The following is a 21154-nucleotide window of genomic DNA, read 5'->3' as shown; positions in this document are numbered from 1 at the left end:
GAATCGCCACATCAAGTTATGGAAACCCCTCTGAATGACAAGCAAAGTATAGGGCTGTCCCCCAAAGTGGCCTATTTCACAGCACCCATAGAAAGCAATAAACTCTCAAGTGCTGCCTAGACACACTCATATATCAATATAATAATATAATTATTTGTATGGGTACACTGAGGTATATTAGGTATAAATGATCTTAGACATATACACAAAGAACTGGACTTTTGGGAGGCTCAGCCACTATAAAAGTTCAGAGATCATATAGAAAAAGGTACAATGAGGACCATGTAACAGAATAGTAATAAAAAATATAAATCTTTATTGAATGAGTTTAAAATAGAGCTGGACCAAAGATTAAAAAGGCACCAGTCCCAGCAAGTGGTGTAATAGTAAAGAAATATAGATTGCTTGACATAATGTGCAAAGAGTTCATTATTTGAACATACATATGCAGAGAAAAACCAGAAAAAAGTAATGCTAAACTATGGCACTTTATTAATAGTAATGGTGAAGCAATAATAGATCTTGTAATACATCCAATTACCAGAGCTGGGAGAGAGTGTGCCAGGACCCCGACGCGCGTTTCAGCACTTGCCTTCTTCTCTCTCCCAGCGCTGGTAATTTAATTTATTACAATATCTATTATTGCTTCACCTTTACTATTACTTTGCTAGCATAGACACAATGCATATAAAAAATAAGTCTGTTTTTGTGTAGGATGTGCATTGATCTTCTGTAATATCACCGTTTGGCACTACTTCTACTGCCAGTGCTTCCTATGCTATACACAGAGCACAAGTACAGCACTGCATGTATAGTGATCATGATAGATAGATATGGTAATAATCCATTAGTGCATTCTCTATGGGGAGTCCAGCCATCTGATTCATGATCTCCGCGCAGCACACTGTCCTAAAGCATCATTGCAGAGTCATACATGCGGACCAGCCCAACATTTGAAGATGCCGGGTGGTCTTCAAGAAATCACTTTCCACAGAAAACTATCTAGTGTTGACGTGACCCTACAATAGCCGTCACCCAGAGTTTCGGTGTGAAAGCAGGACATAGTGCAGGCTGCGTGTTGTGGAAGGTTCCTGCAGGGAAAGGTGTGGAATCTGAGACTACCGATGGGGTATTATCAGATCGCCTGATGATGACGGGAACAATAGCAAAATGTCACGCTAAAACGGTATCAAGTAAAAGAACTGTAGAAGAAAAATAAAGGAAAAGATTCAGCTATCTACTCACCCAGTAACTACTATGTAATTTCCTAAAGTCTTCTGCCACACGTACTGAATAGGATGTCCGAGCAGTCCCTTTTCTGTCAATGAAAAAACTCGCTGGAAAACACAAGTGTCAATTCATATTAAAGGTAAGAAAAAAAATGTTTATGTCACATAGATGTTATCGGGGAAAGCAATTCTTATTAGATGGTTATTCCCATCGTTAAATGTTACCACGTATCCATAGTATAAGCAATAACTTGTTAATTAGCGAGTTCGGACCTCTGGGAACCCCGTCGATCCTGAGAGCGGGGGTCTGCAGGGCCCATCTGCATGGAGCGGTGGCCGGGCATTGGCATAATGGCTCCATTCATTCTAAAAGGGACAGTGGGAGATCGCCGAGAAGAGCACTCCGCTATTTCCCATAAAGACCCCCATAGGGGGGTGCTGCACATATCCAGCCAGCACTCCATTCACATGGGGCGTCGTTCTCAAGATCAATGGGGTCCCAGTGGTCAGACCCCACTGATCAGCAAGTTATTATCGCACATCCCATGGACAGGTGGTAACTGTTAAATATGGGAATAACATGGTAAAGTCAAACTCACCATCAGACCCCTAGAGAGAATGCCAGGAGCAGCGGCCGAGCGTGCAGGTTACGCTCCACTCAAATGTGGGGCAAAAGGCCCCCTCATTCTGCTAATCACTGGGGGTCTTGGTGACAAAACCCCAACTATCTAGAAATTAAGTGGGGGTCCGAAATGTGATGACTACCCCCATATTCCACTGTAGATAGACTGAATGTTACTACCCCGCAAAACCAAGTCAAAAGCTGCCCACCATTATACAAATGTCCTACCGGAGTCATTCCATAACTATTACCTATTAGGACACAGACGGTGATAGAAATGCGAAGTAGAGGAAGCATGTAAAACGGTGTGTGAACAGGGGCATGACGGTAGACACATGTATATGGCACAGATGACAGAGTGCATGGGGGGTGCAAAGTCCGAAGAAGAATGACATCCATCCAGTAGTGCCAGACGGCAAGGGACAAACCCTACTGACGAGGCAATGACAACACCCATCTGTTAAAGGGATTGTCCAGGACTGCCAACCTTACAATAAGTCATCCACATGAGATGGGGGGGTCCAACGACCGGCGTCCTCAATGATATCTGCTCCAACAGCGGCCAGATGTGAACATGTACAGAGCCGAACACCGCAGCTCCGTACGCAGTGACTGCTGCTGGGTACTGTAGATGCGAGGATGGGAGATTAGAGATGGGTTTTTCAACTCAGTACTTTGCTTTCTCCTGGCATAAATATCAGGTGATCAGTGGGGGAACGGGGTGTTGGACCCAAACCAATCTCCTATGGAAAAATAAAAAAGCAACAATATCCCATACCTGTCCGCTGTACAGTCAAATCCCACGCTGTAAATCCATCTCAAGGGGTTAAATAGTTTACAACCAGGAGCGGTGTTAATGCTACCGACCGGGCTGTAAACCATTGTGCAATGATTGAAAAGCTGCTTTGCGCAGCCTCCCCACCTGACAGGACATGAACTCATTAGCGTGGGAAAGTTTCTGAACATTTTACCACGCTGCCGAGCTCACCTCAGGTCAGGCGGGGCCAACTACCGCTGACGTCACTGAGGCTGCGCAGACTCCCAGCCTGATCTGAGGTGAACTTGGCAGAGTGGGAAAATGTTCAGAAACTTTCCCATGTTAATGAGTTCATGTCTGGTCAGGCAGGGAGGCTGCGCAGGCAGCTTTTCATTCATTCCTCCGTAGTTTACAGCCCGGCCGGTAACATTAGCACCGCTCCCGGTTGTAAACTATTTAATCCCTTGAGATGGATTGGAGCGTGGGACTTGACTGTACGGCGGACAGGTATGGGATATTGTTGCTTTTTTATTTATTTTATTTTTTTACAGAAGAACGAGGCCTTCTCTTGGATTGAGAGTGTACTAAAGATGGTAAACCTGTGTGTTTAATTATTTCATTAAAATACTTTATTCTTAATGCGTGTGTATTTTTTTAACCCATTCATACTATTGGATTAATAATGAATAGGTGTCTTATCCATCAATAACCAGGCTTAATGTCACCTTACAATAGCAACCCTTTATTACCCCATATGCCACTGCTACAAGGCCATGGGAAAAGAGAGGCTAAGTGCCGGAATTGAAGCATCTTACAGATGTGCCTTTTCTGGGGTGGCTGGAGGCAGATGTTTTTAGCCGGGGGGGGGGGGGAATAACCATGGTCCCTCTCTAGGCTATTAATATCTGCCCTCAGTCACTGGCTTTCCCTCTCTGGCGGAGAAAATTGCGCGGGAGCCCACGCCAGTTTTTTCCGTGAATTAATCTTTTAATTTAACACCTACAGCTCCAAAATTTTACACACACACACTACTAACATTATTAGGGAGGGATATATAAAAAATATTAACGGATATGCAATGGTTTACTGTATGTGAACAATTGAATTATTAGTTATTCTGCTATGTAGCTCTGTATGAAATATAAAGATACATATATGTGTCTCACTAATATACACTCACCGGCCACTTTATTAGGTACACCTGTCCAACTTCTTGTTAACACTTAATTTCTAATCAGCCAATCACATGGCGGCAACTCAGTGCATTTAGGCATGTAGACATGGTCAAGACAATCTCCTGCAGTTCAAACCGAGCATCAGTATGGGGAAGAAAGGTGATTTGAGTGCCTTTGAACGTGGCATGGTTGTTGGTGCCAGAAGGGCTGGTCTGAGTATTTCAGAAACTGCTGATCTACTGGGATTTTCACGCACAACCATCTCTAGGGTTTACAGAGAATGGCCCGAAAAAGAAAAAAAATCCAGTGAGCGGCAGTTCTGTGGGCGGAAATGCCTTGTTGATGCCAGAGGTCAGAGGAGAATGGGCAGACTGGTTCGAGCTGATAGAAAGGCAACAGTGACTCAAATCGCCACCCGTTACAACCAAGGTAGGCCTAAGAGCATCTCTGAACGCACAGTGCGTCGAACTTTGAGGCAGATGGGCTACAGCAGCAGAAGACCACACCGGGTACCACTCCTTTCAGCTAAGAACAGGAAACTGAGGCTACAATTTGTACAAGCTCATCGAAATTGGACAGTAGAAGATTGGAAAAACGTTGCTTGGTCTGATGAGTCTCGATTTCTGCTGCGACATTCGGATGGTAGGGTCAGAATTTGGCGTAAACAACATGAAAGCATGGATCCATCCTGCCTTGTATGGAGCATCTTTGGGATGTGCAGCCGACAAATCTGCGGCAACTGTGTGATGCCATCATGTCAATATGGACCAAAATCTCTGAGGAATGCTTCCAGCACCTTGTTGAATCTATGCCACGAAGAATTGAGGCAGTTCTGAAGGCAAAAGGGGGTCCAACCCGTTACTAGCATGGTGTACCTAATAAAGTGGCCGGTGAGTGTATATACAGTACAGACCAAAAGTTTGGACACACTTTCTCATTTAAAGATTTTTCTGTATTTTCATGACTATGAAAATTGTACATTCACACTGAAGGCATCAAAACTATGAATAAACACATGTGGAATTATATACTTAACAAAAAAGTGTGAAACAACTGAAAATATGTCTTATATTCTAGGTTCTTCAAAGTAGCCACCTTTTTGCTTTGATGACGGCTTTGCACACTCTTGGCATTCTCTTGATGAGCTTCAAGAGGTAGTCACCGGGAATGGTCTTCCAACAATCTTGAAGTAGTTCCCAGAGATGCTTAGCACTTGTTGGCCCTTTTGCCTTCACTCTTCGGTCCAGCTCACCCCAAACCATCTCGATTGGGTTCAGGTCTGGTGACAGTGGAGGCCAGGTCATCTGGCGTAGCACCCCATCACTCTCCTTCTTGGTCAAATAGCCCTTACACAGCCTGGAGGTGTGTTTAGGGTCATTGTCCTGTTGAAAAATAAATGATGGTCCAACTAAACGCACACCGCATGGAATAGCATGCCACTGCAAGATGATGTGGTAGCCATGCTGGTTCAGTATGCCTTCAATTTTGAATAAATCCCCAACAGTGTCACCAGCAAAGCACCCCCACACCATCACACCTCCTCCTCCATGCTTCATGGTGGGAACCAGGCATGTAGAGTCCATCCGTTCACCTTTTCTGTGCCGCATAAAGACACGGTGGTTGGAACCAAAGATCTCAAATTTGCACTCATCAGACCAAAGCACAGATTTCCACTGGTCTAATGTCCATTCCTTGTGTTCTTTAGCCCAAGCAAGTCTCTTCTGCTTGTTGCCTGTCCTTAGCAGTGGTTTCCAAGCAGCTATTTTACCATGCCACACAAAAGGTTGATACATAAAATGAGAATAATGGGGATAGGGGAAAATATGTGCAAGTGGGTTGAGAGTTGGCTCAGGGATAGGAAACAAAGGGTGGTTATTAATGGAGCACACTCGGACTGGGTCACGGTTAGTAGTGGGGTACCACAGGGGTCAGTATTGGGCCCTCTTCTTTTTAACATATTTATTAATGACCTTGTAGGGGGCATTCAGAGTACAATTTCAATATTTGCAGATGACACTAAACTCTGCAGGGTAATCAATACAGGGGAGGACAATTTTATATTACAGGCTGATTTATGTAAACTAGAAGCTTGGGCTGATAAATGGCAAATGAGCTTTAATGGGGATAAATGTAAGGTCATGCACTTGGGTAGAAGTAATAAGATGTATAACTATGTGCTTAATTCTAAAACTCTGGGCAAAACCATCAATGAAAAAGACCTGGGTGTATGGGTGGATGACAGACTCATATTCAGTGGCCAGTGTCAGGCAGCTGCTACAAAGGCAAATAAAATAATGGGATGCATTAAAAGAGGCATAGATGCTCATGAGGAGAACATAATTTTACCTCTATACAAGTCACTAGTGCGACCACACTTAGAATATTGTGCACAGTTCTGGTCTCCGGTGTATAAGAAAGACATAGCTGAACTGGAGCGGGTGCAGAGAAGAGCGACCAAGGTTATTAGAGGACTGGGGGGTCTGCAATACCAAGATAGGTTATTACACTTGGGGCTGATTAGTTAGGAAAAACGAAGACTAAGGGTTGATCTTATGTTAATGTATAAATATATGAGGGGACAGTACAAAGACCTTTCTGCTGATCTTTTTAATCATAGACCGGTGACAGGGACAAGGGGGCATCCTCTACGTCTGGAGGAAAGAAGGTTTAAGCATAATAACAGACGCGGATTCTTTACTGTAAGAGCAGTGAGACTATGGAACTCTCTGCCGTATGATGTTGTAATGAGTGATTCATTGCTTCAATTTAAGAGGGGACTGGATACCTTTCTGGAAAAGTATAATATTACAGGGTATATATATTAGATTCCTTGATAAGGCGTTGATCCAGGGAACTAGTCTGATTGCCGTATGTGGGGTCGGGAAGGAATTTTTTTCCCCATGATGGAGCTTACTCTTACCACATGGTTTTTTTTTGCCTTCCCCTGGATCAACATGTTAGGGCATGCTAGGCTATGGGTTGAACTAGATGGACTTAAAAGTCTTCCTTCAACCTTAATAACTATGAAGGCCTGCTGCACAAAGTCTCCTCTTAACAGTTGTTGTAGAGATGTGTCTGCTGCTAGATCTCTGTGTAGCATTGACCTGGTCTCTAATCTGAGCTGCTGTTAACCTGCGATTTCTGAGGCTGGTGGCTCGGATAAACTTATCCTCAGAAGCAGAGGTGACTCTTGGTCTTCCTTTCCTGGGGCGGTCCTCATGTGAGCCAGTTTCTTTGTAGCGCTTGATGGTTTTTGTACCTGCACTTGGGGACACTTTCAACGTTTTCCCAATTTTTCGGACTGACTGACCTTCATTTCTTAAATTAATGATGGCCACTCGTTTTTCTTTACTTAGCTGCTTTTTTCTTGCCATAATACAAATTCTAACAGTCTATTCAGTAGGACTATCAGCTGTGTATCCACCAGACTTCTGCACAACACAACTGATGGTCCCAACCCCATTTATAAGGCAAGAAATCCCACTTATTAAACCTGACAGGGCACACCTGTGAAGTGAAAACCATTCCCGGTGACTACCTCTTGAAGCTCATCAAGGGAATGCCAAGAGTGTGCAAAGCAGTCATCAAAGCAAAAGGTGGCTACTTTGAAGAACCTAGAATATAAGACATATTTTCAGTTGTTTCACACTTTTTTGTTAAGTATATAATTCCACATGTGTTAATTTAAAGTTTTGATGCCTTCAGTGTGAATGTACAATTTTCATAGTCATGAAAATACAGAAAAATCTTTAAATGAGAAGGTGTGTCCAAACTTTTGGTCTGTACTGTATATATATATATATATATATATATATATATATATATATACTAGCTGAAGAGCCCGGCGTTGCCTGGGCATAGTAAATATCTGTGGTTAGTTATAGCACCTCACTTCTCTTATTTTCCCATCACGCCTCTCATTTTCCCCCTCACATCTTTCATTTTCCCCCTCACATCTCTCATTTTCTCCCTCACACCTCTCATTTTCCTCTTCACTCCTCTTATTTTCCCCTTCACTCCTCTTATTTTCCCCCTCACTCCTCTCATTCTCCCCTCACTCCTCTCATTCCCCACTAACACTTGTCATTTTGACCCCACATCTGTCATTTTCCGATCACTCCACTATTTTCCCACACTCCTCTCATTTTGCACTCACACCTTTTCATTTTCACCTCACACCTCTCATTTTCACCTCACACCTCTCATTTTCCCCTCAATATATACATGTTGTCATCTCCCTTATATATATATATATATATATATATATATATATATATATATAGTATACACCTGTATGTCATCTCCTGTATATAGTATATACCTGTATGTCATCTCCCCTGTATATAGTATATACCTGCATGTCATCTCCCCTTTAAATAATATATACCTGCTGTATGTCATCTCCTCCTGTAAATTGTATATACCTATGTGGTATCTTCTCCTGTATATAGTATATACCTGTATGGCATCTCCTCCTATATATAGTAATACCTGTATGTCATCTCCTGTATATAGTATATATCTTTATGTCATCTCCCCTGTATATAGTATATACCTGCTGTATTTCATCTCCTCCTCTATATACCTATGAGTCATCTCCTCTTTTATATAGTATATACCTGCTGTATGTCATCTCCTCCTGTATATAGTATATACGTGTGTCATCTCCTCCTGTATATAGTATATACCTGTATGTCATCTCCTCCTGTATATAGTATATACCTGTATGTCATCTCCTCCTGTATATAGTATATACCTGTAAGTCATCTCCTCCTGTATATAGTATATACCTGTGAGTCATCTGCTCCTGTATATAGTATATACCAGTGTGTCATCTCCTCCTGTATATAGTATACATCTGTGTGTCATCTCCTCCTGTATTAGACCTCGTTCACACGTTATTTGGTCAGTATTTTTACCTCAGTATTTGTAAGCTAAATTGGCAGCCTGATAAATCCCCAGCCAACAGTAAGCCCACCCCCTGGCAGTATATATTAGCTCACACATACACATAATATACAGGTCATGTGACTGACAGCTGCCAGATTTCCTATATGGTACATTTGTTGCTCTTGTAGTTTGTCTACTTAGTAATCAGATTTTTATTTTTGAAGAATAATACCAGACTTGTGTGTGTTTTAGGGAGAGTTTCATGTGTCACGTTGTGTGTGTTGAGTTGCGTGTGGCGACATGCATGTAGAGACTTTTGTGAGATGAGTTGTGTGTGACAGGTTAGTGTAGGAAGTTGTGTGTAGCAAGTTTTGCGCGTGCCGAGTTTTATGTGTGGTGCGTTTTGAGTATGTGCAAGTTTTGTGTGAGGCAACTTTTGCATGTGTTGCAACTTTCGTGCATGTGGCAATTTTTCCGCGTGTGCAAGTTTTGCGTGTGGCGAGTTTTCCATGAGGTGAGTTTTGCACGTGTGGCGAGTTTTGCATGTGGCGAATTTTGCGTGTGGCCAGTTTTGAGCGGTGACTTTTGTGTTTTGACTTTTATGTGGCGAGGTTGGTGTATGTGTGGTGAAATGTGCGCTGAGGGTGGTATATGTGTTCAAGCACGTGGTAGTGTGTGGCGCATTTTGTGTGTGTGTTCATATCCCCGTGGTGGTGTGGTGATTATCCCATGTCGGGGCCCCACCTTAGCAACTGTACAGTATATACTCTTTGGCGCCATCGCTCTCACTCTTTAAGTCCCCCTTGTTCACATCTGGCAGCTGTCAATTTGCCTCCAACACTTTTCCTTTCACTTTTTCCCCATTATGTAGATAGGGGCAAAATTGTTTGGTGAATTGGAAAGCGCGGGGTTAAAATTTTGCCTCACAACATAGCCTATGACGCTCTCGGGGTCCAGACGTGTGACTGTGCAAAATTTTGTGGCTGTAGCTGCGACGGTGCAGATGCCAATCCCGGACATACACACACACACACATTCAGCTTTATAAATTAGATATATACACTACTCAAAAAAATAACGGGAACACTTAAACAACAGAATATAACTCCAAGTAAATCAAACTTCTGGGAAATCAAACTGTCCACTTAGGAAGCAACACTGATTGACAATCAATTTCACATGCTATTGTGCAAATGGAATAGACAACAGATGGAAATTATTGGCAATTATGAAGACACACACAATAAAGGAGTGGTTCTGCAGGTGGGGACCACAGACCACATCTCAGTACCAATGCTTTCTGGCTGATGTTTTGGTCACTTTTAAATGGTGGATGTGCTTTCACACTCGTGGTAGCATGAGACGGACTCTACAACCCACACAAGTGGCTCAGGTAGTGCAGCTCATCCAGGATGGCACATCAATGCGAGCTGTGGCAAGAAGGTTTGCTGTGTCTGTCAGCTTAGTGTCCAGAGGCTGGAGGTGCTACCAGGAGACAGGCCAGTACACCAGGAGACGTGGAGGGGGCCGTAGGAGGGCAACAACCCAGCAGCAGGACCGCTACCTCAGCCTTTGTGCAAGGAGGAACAGGAGGAGCATTGCCAGCGCCCTGCAAAATGACCTCCAGGACGCCACAAATGTGAATGTATCTGCACAAAAGGTTAGAAACCGACTCCATGACGATGGTCTGAGTGCCCAACGTCCACAGATGGGGGTTGTGCTCACAGTCCAACACTGTGCAGGACACTTGGCATTTGCCACAGAACATCAGGATTGGCAAATTCGCCTCTGGTGCCCTGTGCTCTTCACAGATGAAAGCAGGTTCACACTGAGCACATGTGACAGACATGACAGAGTCTGGAGATGTAGTGGAGAGCGATCTGCTGCCTGCAACATCCTTCAGCATGACAGGTTGACAGTGGGTCAGTAATGGTGTGGGGTGGCATTTCTTTAGAGGGCTGCACAGCCCTCCATGTGCTTGCCAGAGGTAGCCTGAAAGTCATTAGGTACCGAGATGAGATCCTCAGACCCCTTGTGAGTCCATATGCTGGTGCTGTTGGCCCTGGGTTCCTCCTAATGCAGGACAATGCCAGACCTCATGTGGCTGGAGTGTGTCAGCAGTCCAAGCAAGATGAAGACATTGAAGCTATGGACTGGCCCGCCCGTTCCCCAACCTGAATCCAATTGAACACATCTGGGACATCATGTCTCGAACCATCCACCAACGTCACATTGCACCACAGACTGTCCAGGAGTTGGCAGATGCATTAGTACAGGTCTGGGAGATCTCCCAGGAGACCATCCGCCGCCTCATCAGGAGCATGCCCAGGCGTTGTACAGTAGGGAGATCATACAGGCACGTGGAGGTCACACACATTACTGAGCATCTTTTCCTTGTCATGAGGCTTTTCCACTGAAGTTGGATCAGCCTGTAATTTTATTTTCCACTTTGATTTTGAGCATCATTCCAAATCCAGATCTCCATGGGATGTTCATTTTGATTTAAATTGATAATTGTTATGTTTATTATTCTGAACACATTCCACTATGCAATGAATAAGAATGTGCAACTGGAATATTTCATTCAGAGAATGTGGATGTGGTATTCTAGTGTTCCCTTTATTTTTTTGAGCAGTGTATATACACTCACTGGCTACTTTATTAGGTACACCTGTCCAACTTCTTGTTAACACTTAATTTCTAATCAGCCAATCACATGGCGGCAACTCAGTGCATTTAGGCATGTAGACATGGTCAAGACAATCTCCTGCAGTTCAAACCGAGCATCAGTATGGGGAAGAAAGGTGATTTGAGTGCCTTTGAACGTGGCATGGTTGTTGGTGCCATCAGGGCTGGTCTGAGTATTTCAGAAACTGCTGATCTACTGGGATTTTCACGCACAACCATCTCTAGGGTTTACAGAGAATGGCCCGAAAAAGAAAAAAAATCCAGTGAGCGGCAGTTCTGTGGGCGGAAATGCCTTGTTGATGCCAGAGGTCAGAGGAGAATGGGCAGACTGGTTCGAGCTGATAGAAAGGCAACAGTGACTCAAATCGCCACCCGTTACAACCAAGGTAGGCCTAAGAGCATCTCTGAACGCACAGTGCGTCGAACTTTGAGGCAGATGGGCTACAGCAGCAGAAGACCACACCGGGTACCACTCCTTTCAGCTAAGAACAGGAAACTGAGGCTACAATTTGCACAAGCTCATCGAAATTGGACAGTAGAAGATTGGAAAAACGTTGCTTGGTCTGATGAGTCTCGATTTCTGCTGCGACATTCGGATGGTAGGGTCAGAATTTGGCGTAAACAACATGAAAGCATGGATCCATCCTGCCTTGTATGGAGCATCTTTGGGATGTGCAGCCGACAAATCTGCGGCAACTGTGTGATGCCATCATGTCAATATGGACCAAAATCTCTGAGGAATGCTTCCAGCACCTTGTTGAATCTATGCCAAGAAGAATTGAGGCAGTTCTGAAGGCAAAAGGGGTCCAACCCTTTACTAGCATGGTGTACCTAATAAAGTGGCCGGTGAGTATATATATATATATATATATATATATATATATATATATATATATATATATATATATATACACAGTCATATGAAAAAGTTTGGGCACCCCTATTAATCTTAAGCTTAATGTTTTATAAAAATTGTTTTTTTTTTGCAACAGCTATTTCAGTTTCATATATCTAATAACTGTTGGACACAGTAATGTTTCTGCCTTGAAATGAGGTTTATTGTACTAACAGAAAATGTGCAATCTGCATTCAAACAAAATTTGACAGGTGCATAAGTATGGGCACCCTTATCATTTTCTTGTTTTAAATACTCCTACCTACTTTTTACTGACTTACTAAAGCACTATTTTTGGTTTTGTAACCTCATTGAGCTTTGAACTTCATAGCTAGGTGTATGCAATCATGAGAAAAGCTACTTAAAGTGGCCACTTGCAAGTTGTTCTCCTGTTTGAAGCTCCTCTGAAGAGTGGCATCATGGGCTCCTCAAAACAACTGTCAAATGATCTGAAAACAAAGATTATTCAACATAGTTGTTCAGGGGAAGGATACAAAAAGCTGTCTCACAGGTTTAACCTGTCAATTTCCACTGTGAGGAACATAGTAAGGAAATGGAAGAACACAGGTACAGTTCTTGTTAAGGCCAGAAGTGGCAGGCCAAGAAAAACATCAGAAAGGCAGAGAAGAAGAATGGTGAGATCAGTCAAGGACAATCCTCAGGCCACCTCCAGAGATCTGCAGCATCAACTTGCTGCAGATGGTGTCACTGTGCATCGGTCAACTATACAACGCACTTTGCACAAGGAGAAGCTTTATGGGAGAGTGATGCGAAAGAAGCCGTTTCTGCAAGCACGCCACAAACAGAGTCGGCTGAGGTATGCAAAAGCACATTTGGAGAAGCCAATTTCTTTTTGGAAGAAGGTCCTGTGGACTGATGAAACCAAGATTGAGTTGTTTGGTAATACAAAAAGGTGTTATGCATGGCGGCAAAAAAACACAGTGCGTTGTATAGTTGACCGATGCACAGTGACACCATCTGCAGCAAGTTGATGCTGCAGCTCTCTGGAGATGGTCTGAGGATTGTCCTTGACTGATCTCACCATTCTTCTTCTCTGCCTTTCTGATGTTTTTCTTGGCCTGCCACTTCTGGCCTTAACAAGAACTGTACCTGTGTTCTTCCATTTCCTTACTATGTTCCTCACAGTGGAAATTGACAGGTTAAATCTCTGAGACAGCTTTTTGTATCCTTCCCCTGAACAACTATGTTGAATAATCTTTGTTTTCAGATCATTTGACAGTTGTTTTGAGGAGCCCATGATGCCAATCTTCAGAGGGGATTCAAACAGGAGAACAACTTGCAAGTGGCCACTTTAAGTAGCTTTTCTCATGATTGCATACACCTGGCAATGAAGTTCAAAGCTCAATGAGGTTACAAAACCAAAAAAAGTGCTTTAGTAAGTCAGTAAAAAGTAGGTAGGAGTATTTAAAACAAGAAAATGATAAGGGTGCCCATACTTATGCACCTGTCAAATTTTGTTTGAATGCAGATTGCACATTTTCTGTTAGTACAATAAACCTCATTTCAAGGCAGAAACATTACTGTGTCCGACAGTTATTAGATATATGAAACTGAAATAGCTGTTGCAAAAAAAACAATTTTTATAAAACATTAAGCTTAAGATTAATAGGGGTGCCCAAACTTTTTCATATGACTGTATATATATATATATATATATATATATATATATATATATATATATATATATATATATATATATATATACACAAAATAGCAAAAGAAGGCACCACTCTTAGCCTTCTTTTGCTATTTTGTATACATATTGGGTGGATGTGTGGACCATTCTACCCAGGAGGCCTGGCACCCATCGGTGAGCATTGTGCTGTTCCACTTTTTTGTATCTATATATATATATACTGTATATATATACTGTATATAAGTTTTCACGAATATTTGAGGGGCCATGGATCCACTATATGTCCATTTTGCAAGCCGGCGAGAAAATATCGCCATACGGATGTCACACGGATACTTTAATGAGAAAAAAAATCGCATCCTTGCACTGCACATGGATGACATATGGATCACTGTTTGGGAACATTTCTGTGAATCACGTGAAAAACGGACCGATTTTTTATACGTTATGTGTGACTCCAGCCTTATAAATATACTAGATGGTGGCCCGATTCTAACGCATCGGGTATTCTAGAATATGTATGTAGTTTATTTATGAAGATTTCAGAATAATGCAATGAATACACAGGATTCGGCCAGCGGGGCGCGACCAATTAGCGAAGTGTGGTTCAAATCCCGCGCCAATTCGCGGCTGGACTGCATCTGTCACTGATTGTTCGCGGCCGGCCGGGCGCAACCAATCAGTGAAGCCAGGGCGAGCTCCAAGCTTTTGAGGGCCCCGGGGCGCAAGAGTCTCACAGCCCACATAGCATATAACACAGCCCACGTAGTATATAGCACAGCCATGTAGTATATAGCACGGCCACATAGTATATTGCACAGCCACGTAGTATATTGCACAGCCATATAGTATATAGCACAGCCACATAGCATGTTGCACAGCCAAGTAGTATATTTCATAGCCACGTAGTATATAGCACAGCCCACATAGTCTATAACACAGCCCACGTAGTATATAGCACAGACCACGTAGTATATAACACAGAGCACGTAGTATATAACACAAAGCACGTAGTATATAGCACAGCCCATATAGTATATAGCACAGCCCACGCAGTATATAACACAGCCCACATAGTATATAACACAGCCCACGTAGTATATAACACAGACCATGTAGTATATAGCAATGGGGGCACCATATGCCTGTTAAAATAATAAATAAAATAAAAATTAGTTATATACTCACCTTCCGGCGGCACCGGGTCCAGCCCAGGCCTTTAGCGATGTTCCTCGCGACGCTCCGTTCCTAGTAATGCCTTGCAGCAATAACCCGTGATGATGTAGTGGTCTTGGGACCGGAGCGGGAAAGGCTGCCGCAGACATCGAGAGGTGAGAATGTAATGATTTTTTTTTATTATTATTATTTTTAACATTATATGTTTTACTATTGATGCTGCATAGGCAGCATCAATAGTAAAAAGTTGGTCACACTTACAGGGTTAATGGCAGCGTTAACGGACTGCTAAAACGCTATGTGGGTGCTGACTAGAGGGGAGTATGGAGGGGGCACTGACTGGAGGGGAGTAGGGAGGGGCCAATTCGTGGCTGGACTGTGCCCATTGGTCGCGCCCAGCCAGCCGCGACCAATCAGCGACGCAGGATTTCTGTTACAGACAGACAACCAGACGAAGGTGGACCTTAGACAATTATATATATATATACACACAGACAATTACTGAGGTGGATTCCTCTTGAAAACTTGTTGTTTTCCCAACTCAAAAATAAATTTTTGTGAACCAAGGGATGGCTCCAAGTCTGAGCTTCCCGGCCACACTGTGCAGCGCTGCTCTATTAATGCCTTCTCAGGTGGGGCCTGGGGGTCTCTGTGTAACATATAGGATGTAGTGCTGATGCAAAGCTGCTTCCCCATTATTCTCAACACTTCAGTGTTCGACCTCCGGGACCCCCATAAAAGGAAATGTCCACTGCTCAGACATCTGCTTCTTAAAAAGCATATTTCCAGGTGTAAAATAAAAATAACCGAGACTTCCCACATCAGTGTCATCCCAGTGATACCGACGCTGGGTCTCATGGGGATTGCGTACCATTAATATGCCACATAAGCGCTGCAGGCAATCAGCGCTCGCAAATGGACTGTAATTCTCACTTTTCTCTTTTCGTTTGAAGGAAGAGCGAACGAAACTGCCCATTAGTAAGCACAGATTGGCTGCAGCCGGGGTATGACCTGATGATGTCACACAAGCACTGGGACTAACAATTAGTGAGCACAGATTGGCTGTAGCCCGGATATGACATGATGATGTCACACAAGCCCTGAGACTAACGATTAGTGAGCAGAGATTGGCTGCAGCCCCGATATGACTTGATGATGTCACACAAGCCCTGAGACTAACGATTAGTGAGCAGAGATTGGCTGCAGCCGGATATGACCTGATGATGTCACACAAGCCCTGGGACAAACGATTAGTGAGCAGAGATTGGCTGCAGCCTGGATATGACATGATGATGTCACACAATCCCTGGGACAAACGATTAGTGAGCAGAGATTGGCTGCAGCCCGGATATGACATGATGATGTCACACAATCCCTGAGACTAACGATTAGTGAGCAGAGATTGGCTGCAGCCCGGATATGACCTGATGATGTCACACAATCCCTGGGACAAACGATTAGTGAGCAGAGATTGGCTGCAGCCTGGATATGACCTGATGATGTCACACAAGCCCTGGGACAAACGATTAGTGAGCAGAGATTGGCTGCAGCCTGGATATGACCTGATGATGTCACACAAGCCCTGGGACAAACGATTAGTGAGCAGAGATTGGCTGCAGCCTGGATATGACCTGATGATGTCACACAATCCCTGGGACAAACGATTAGTGAGCACAGATTGGCTGCAGCCTGGATATGACCTGATGATGTCACACAAGCCCTGGGACAAACGATTAGTGAGCAGAGATTGGCTGCAGCCTGGATATGACCTGATGATGTCACACAAGCCCTGGGACAAACGATTAGTGAGCAGAGATTGGCTGCAGCCTGGATATGACCTGATGATGTCACACAAGCCCTGGGACAAACGATTAGTGAGCAGAGATTGGCTGCAGCCTGGATATGACCTGATGATGTCACACAATCCCTGGGACAAACGATTAGTGAGCACAGATTGGCTGCAGCCTGGATATGACCTGATGATGTCACACAATCCCTGGGACAAACGATTAGTGAGCAGAGATTGGCTGCAGCCTGGATATGACCTGATGATGTCACACAAACCCTGGGACAAACGATTAGTGAGCACAGATTGGCTGCAGCCTGGATATGACCTGATGATGTCACACAATCCCTGGGACAAACGATTAGTGAGCAGAGATTGGCTGCAGCCTGGATATGACCTGATGATGTCACACAAACCCTGGGACAAACGATTAGTGAGCAGAGATTGGCTGCAGCCTGGATATGACCTGATGATGTCACACAATCCCTGGGACAAACGATTAGTGAGCACAGATTGGCTGCAGCCTGGATATGACCTGATGATGTCACACAATCCCTGGGACAAACGATTAGTGAGCACAGATTGGCTGCAGCCTGGATATGACCTGATGATGTCACACAATCCCTGGGACAAACGATTAGTGAGCAGAGATTGGCTGCAGCCTGGATATGACCTGATGATGTCACACAATCCCTGGGACAAACGATTAGTGAGCAGAGATTGGCTGCAGCCGGGGTATGACCTGATGATGTCACACAAGCACTGGGACTAACAATTAGTGAGCACAGATTGGCTGTAGCCCGGATATGACATGATGATGTCACACAAGCCCTGAGACTAACGATTAGTGAGCAGAGATTGGCTGCAGCCCCGATATGACTTGATGATGTCACACAAGCCCTGAGACTAACGATTAGTGAGCAGAGATTGGCTGCAGCCGGATATGACCTGATGATGTCACACAAGCCCTGGGACAAACGATTAGTGAGCAGAGATTGGCTGCAGCCTGGATATGACATGATGATGTCACACAATCCCTGGGACAAACGATTAGTGAGCAGAGATTGGCTGCAGCCCGGATATGACATGATGATGTCACACAATCCCTGAGACTAACGATTAGTGAGCAGAGATTGGCTGCAGCCCGGATATGACCTGATGATGTCACACAATCCCTGGGACAAACGATTAGTGAGCAGAGATTGGCTGCAGCCTGGATATGACCTGATGATGTCACACAAGCCCTGGGACAAACGATTAGTGAGCAGAGATTGGCTGCAGCCTGGATATGACCTGATGATGTCACACAAGCCCTGGGACAAACGATTAGTGAGCAGAGATTGGCTGCAGCCTGGATATGACCTGATGATGTCACACAATCCCTGGGACAAACGATTAGTGAGCACAGATTGGCTGCAGCCTGGATATGACCTGATGATGTCACACAAGCCCTGGGACAAACGATTAGTGAGCAGAGATTGGCTGCAGCCTGGATATGACCTGATGATGTCACACAAGCCCTGGGACAAACGATTAGTGAGCAGAGATTGGCTGCAGCCTGGATATGACCTGATGATGTCACACAAGCCCTGGGACAAACGATTAGTGAGCAGAGATTGGCTGCAGCCTGGATATGACCTGATGATGTCACACAATCCCTGGGACAAACGATTAGTGAGCACAGATTGGCTGCAGCCTGGATATGACCTGATGATGTCACACAATCCCTGGGACAAACGATTAGTGAGCAGAGATTGGCTGCAGCCTGGATATGACCTGATGATGTCACACAAACCCTGGGACAAACGATTAGTGAGCACAGATTGGCTGCAGACTGGATATGACCTGATGATGTCACACAATCCCTGGGACAAACGATTAGTGAGCAGAGATTGGCTGCAGCCTGGATATGACCTGATGATGTCACACAAACCCTGGGACAAACGATTAGTGAGCAGAGATTGGCTGCAGCCTGGATATGACCTGATGATGTCACACAATCCCTGGGACAAACGATTAGTGAGCACAGATTGGCTGCAGCCTGGATATGACCTGATGATGTCACACAATCCCTGGGACAAACGATTAGTGAGCACAGATTGGCTGCAGCCTGGATATGACCTGATGATGTCACACAATCCCTGGGACAAACGATTAGTGAGCAGAGATTGGCTGCAGCCTGGATATGACCTGATGATGTCACACAATCCCTGGGACAAACGATTAGTGAGCAGAGATTGGCTGCAGCCTGGATATGACCTGATGATGTCACACAAACCCTGGGACAAACGATTAGTGAGCACAGATTGGCTGCAGCCTGGATATGACCTGATGATGTCACACAATCCCTGGGACAAACGATTAGTGAGCAGAGATTGGCTGCAGCCTGGATATGACCTGATGATGTCACACAATCCCTGGGACAAACGATTAGTGAGCAGAGATTGGCTGCAGCCCCGATATGACATCACACAAGCCCTGACAGAGACGGTGCCATATTTTCGAGCCATTAGGTCCTTTTTTGATTGGACGATGCTCATTTTTATATAAAAGATCCCAGGGGGTTAACCCTTTACCAGCCAGGGCCCTTTTGCTTCTAGTCCCCACAGAGATGGCGCCGGCCAGTAATGGTCTCCTCTAGGGCGGTGCGCTGTATGACCGCTCTTAGGCTACGTTCACATTTGCGTTGCGTCGGGCGCAGGTTCGGCGCCGCATAGCGCCGCATGCGTCATGCTCCCCTATATTTAACATGGGGGCGCATGGACATGCGTTGTCTTGCGTTTTGTGACGCATGCGTCATTTTTGGCGCAAGCGTCAGGGCGCACAGGACGCTGCATGTTGCATTTTTTTTGCGTCCAAAATCAAGCCAAAAATGGACGCATGCGTCACAAAACAATGCGTTTTTGCATGCGTTGTGCATTGCGTCACCGACGCAACGCCCAACAACGCAAATGTGAACGTAGCCTTATAGCGATGGCCAGAGCCCACCTCTGGTCTACTAGGCAATGGAGACGCGTATACAGAGAGCTATAACCAGGAGAACAGTGTGTGAGCTGTAACCCACGCACACCACCGATCCCAGCACTCTGTACAGCGTCACACCCGGTGCTACCCGCCGCCACCCCACGGACACCCGTCTGTCCACAGGAGACAAGGTGAACCCCACAGTGAACCCGAATTCTCCGGCCTCCTTACCTTCATACTGGAGTCAGTGTGTAGTAATATACTGCGCATGCGCGTACCCAAGGCAACCGGGAGGGCGGCAAACTGCATAGCGTCATTTCATTCCATGGTAACCATTCAGCCAATCAGTGCGAAACGAAGTGTATGACATCACGCCGTCGTTTCTTTCCGAGATAGAAGTCTGTGACCTGCGAGCGCCATTTTATTGAAGACCAAAACGCACTGAAAGTTCTCATGCGACCACGATAACATGGCTGCGGAAGCGGGGACAGTGTGTACTGGCAGCGTTCTTAATATTTGTTTAGTTTAACCCCTCAAGAGCGGGCTATTATAGGGCCAGTGCTTGTTGGCAGGAGTTGTATAGTACAAGGACACCACTTTTCCATGCATAACCTTTTTTCTGGGGGAAGTTGGAAAAAATTAAAAAAAAATTCTGCGCTTGTGTTCTGGATATAGGTGGTACCCTTTATAAGTGGCAGCGTTCTTGTTCTGCGGGGCGGAGTGATGGAGACAACGCCACATGGAGACGGGTCATTCTTATGTGCTACATTTACCCAATAAAACACCTTTCTCTGGCATCATATCAGGCCATGGGCGGCTTCCTCTAAATTAGCCTGGCCCAAATACTATGTCCGACCAATGGAGCATGGGGCGCACCGAGTCGTTAGCAGTGATCGTTAGCTGCTACATATAGCGGACGCCCGCTGCAATGGCCGGAGTCCGGGCTAGTGCATCCACAGCATCTAATCAGAGGTGGGGAACCTCAGGCCAACGGCCGCCTATATAAGGGGACAAAACAAATATCTCTCCGAGGGTCTGTTTATACCAAGGAAGGTGCCGGTCACAAGGGGCATTCTCTGCGTCTGGAGGAGAGAAGGTTTTTCCACCAACATAGAAGAGGATTCTTTACTGTTAGGGCAGTGAGAATCTGGAATTCCTTGCCTGAGGAGGTGGTGATGGCGAACTCAGTCGAGGGGTTGAAGAGAGGCCTGGAAGTCTTCCTGGAGCAGAACAATATTGTATCTTACAGTGATTAGGTTCTTTAGAAGGACGTAGATCTGGGGATTTATTCTGACAGAATATAGGCTGAACTGGA

General features: G+C 44.8%; 1 protein-coding gene across 2 annotated transcripts in view; it reads right to left on the bottom strand.

Annotated features, from left to right (window-relative positions):
• WDR19 (WD repeat domain 19) overlaps nucleotides 1-20243 on the bottom strand; it is an 84902-nt gene extending 64659 nt beyond the window's left edge. The window contains exons 1-2 of one of the 2 annotated variants that reach the window (XR_013220067.1): nucleotides 20071-20114; nucleotides 1246-1337 (exon numbers count right to left, since the gene is read on the bottom strand). Coding sequence is in view for 1 of the 2 variants with exons in the window: in XM_077279891.1 (XP_077136006.1) it covers nucleotides 1246-1337; nucleotides 20071-20148 (170 nt within the window). In the remaining variant the exon portion in view is untranslated. Of the gene's footprint in view, nucleotides 1-1245; nucleotides 1338-20070 lie in introns of both variants that reach the window. The other variant, XM_077279891.1, reaches the window with a different exon arrangement.
• Between the last annotated feature and the right edge of the window lie 911 nt (nucleotides 20244-21154).

The sequence above is a fragment of the Ranitomeya variabilis genome, chromosome 1 (assembly GCF_051348905.1).
Source record: "Ranitomeya variabilis isolate aRanVar5 chromosome 1, aRanVar5.hap1, whole genome shotgun sequence".
NCBI lineage: Eukaryota > Metazoa > Chordata > Amphibia > Anura > Dendrobatidae > Ranitomeya > Ranitomeya variabilis.
Note: the sequence above shows the minus strand (reverse complement) of the source record. Positions and strands in the feature narration are given on the sequence as shown.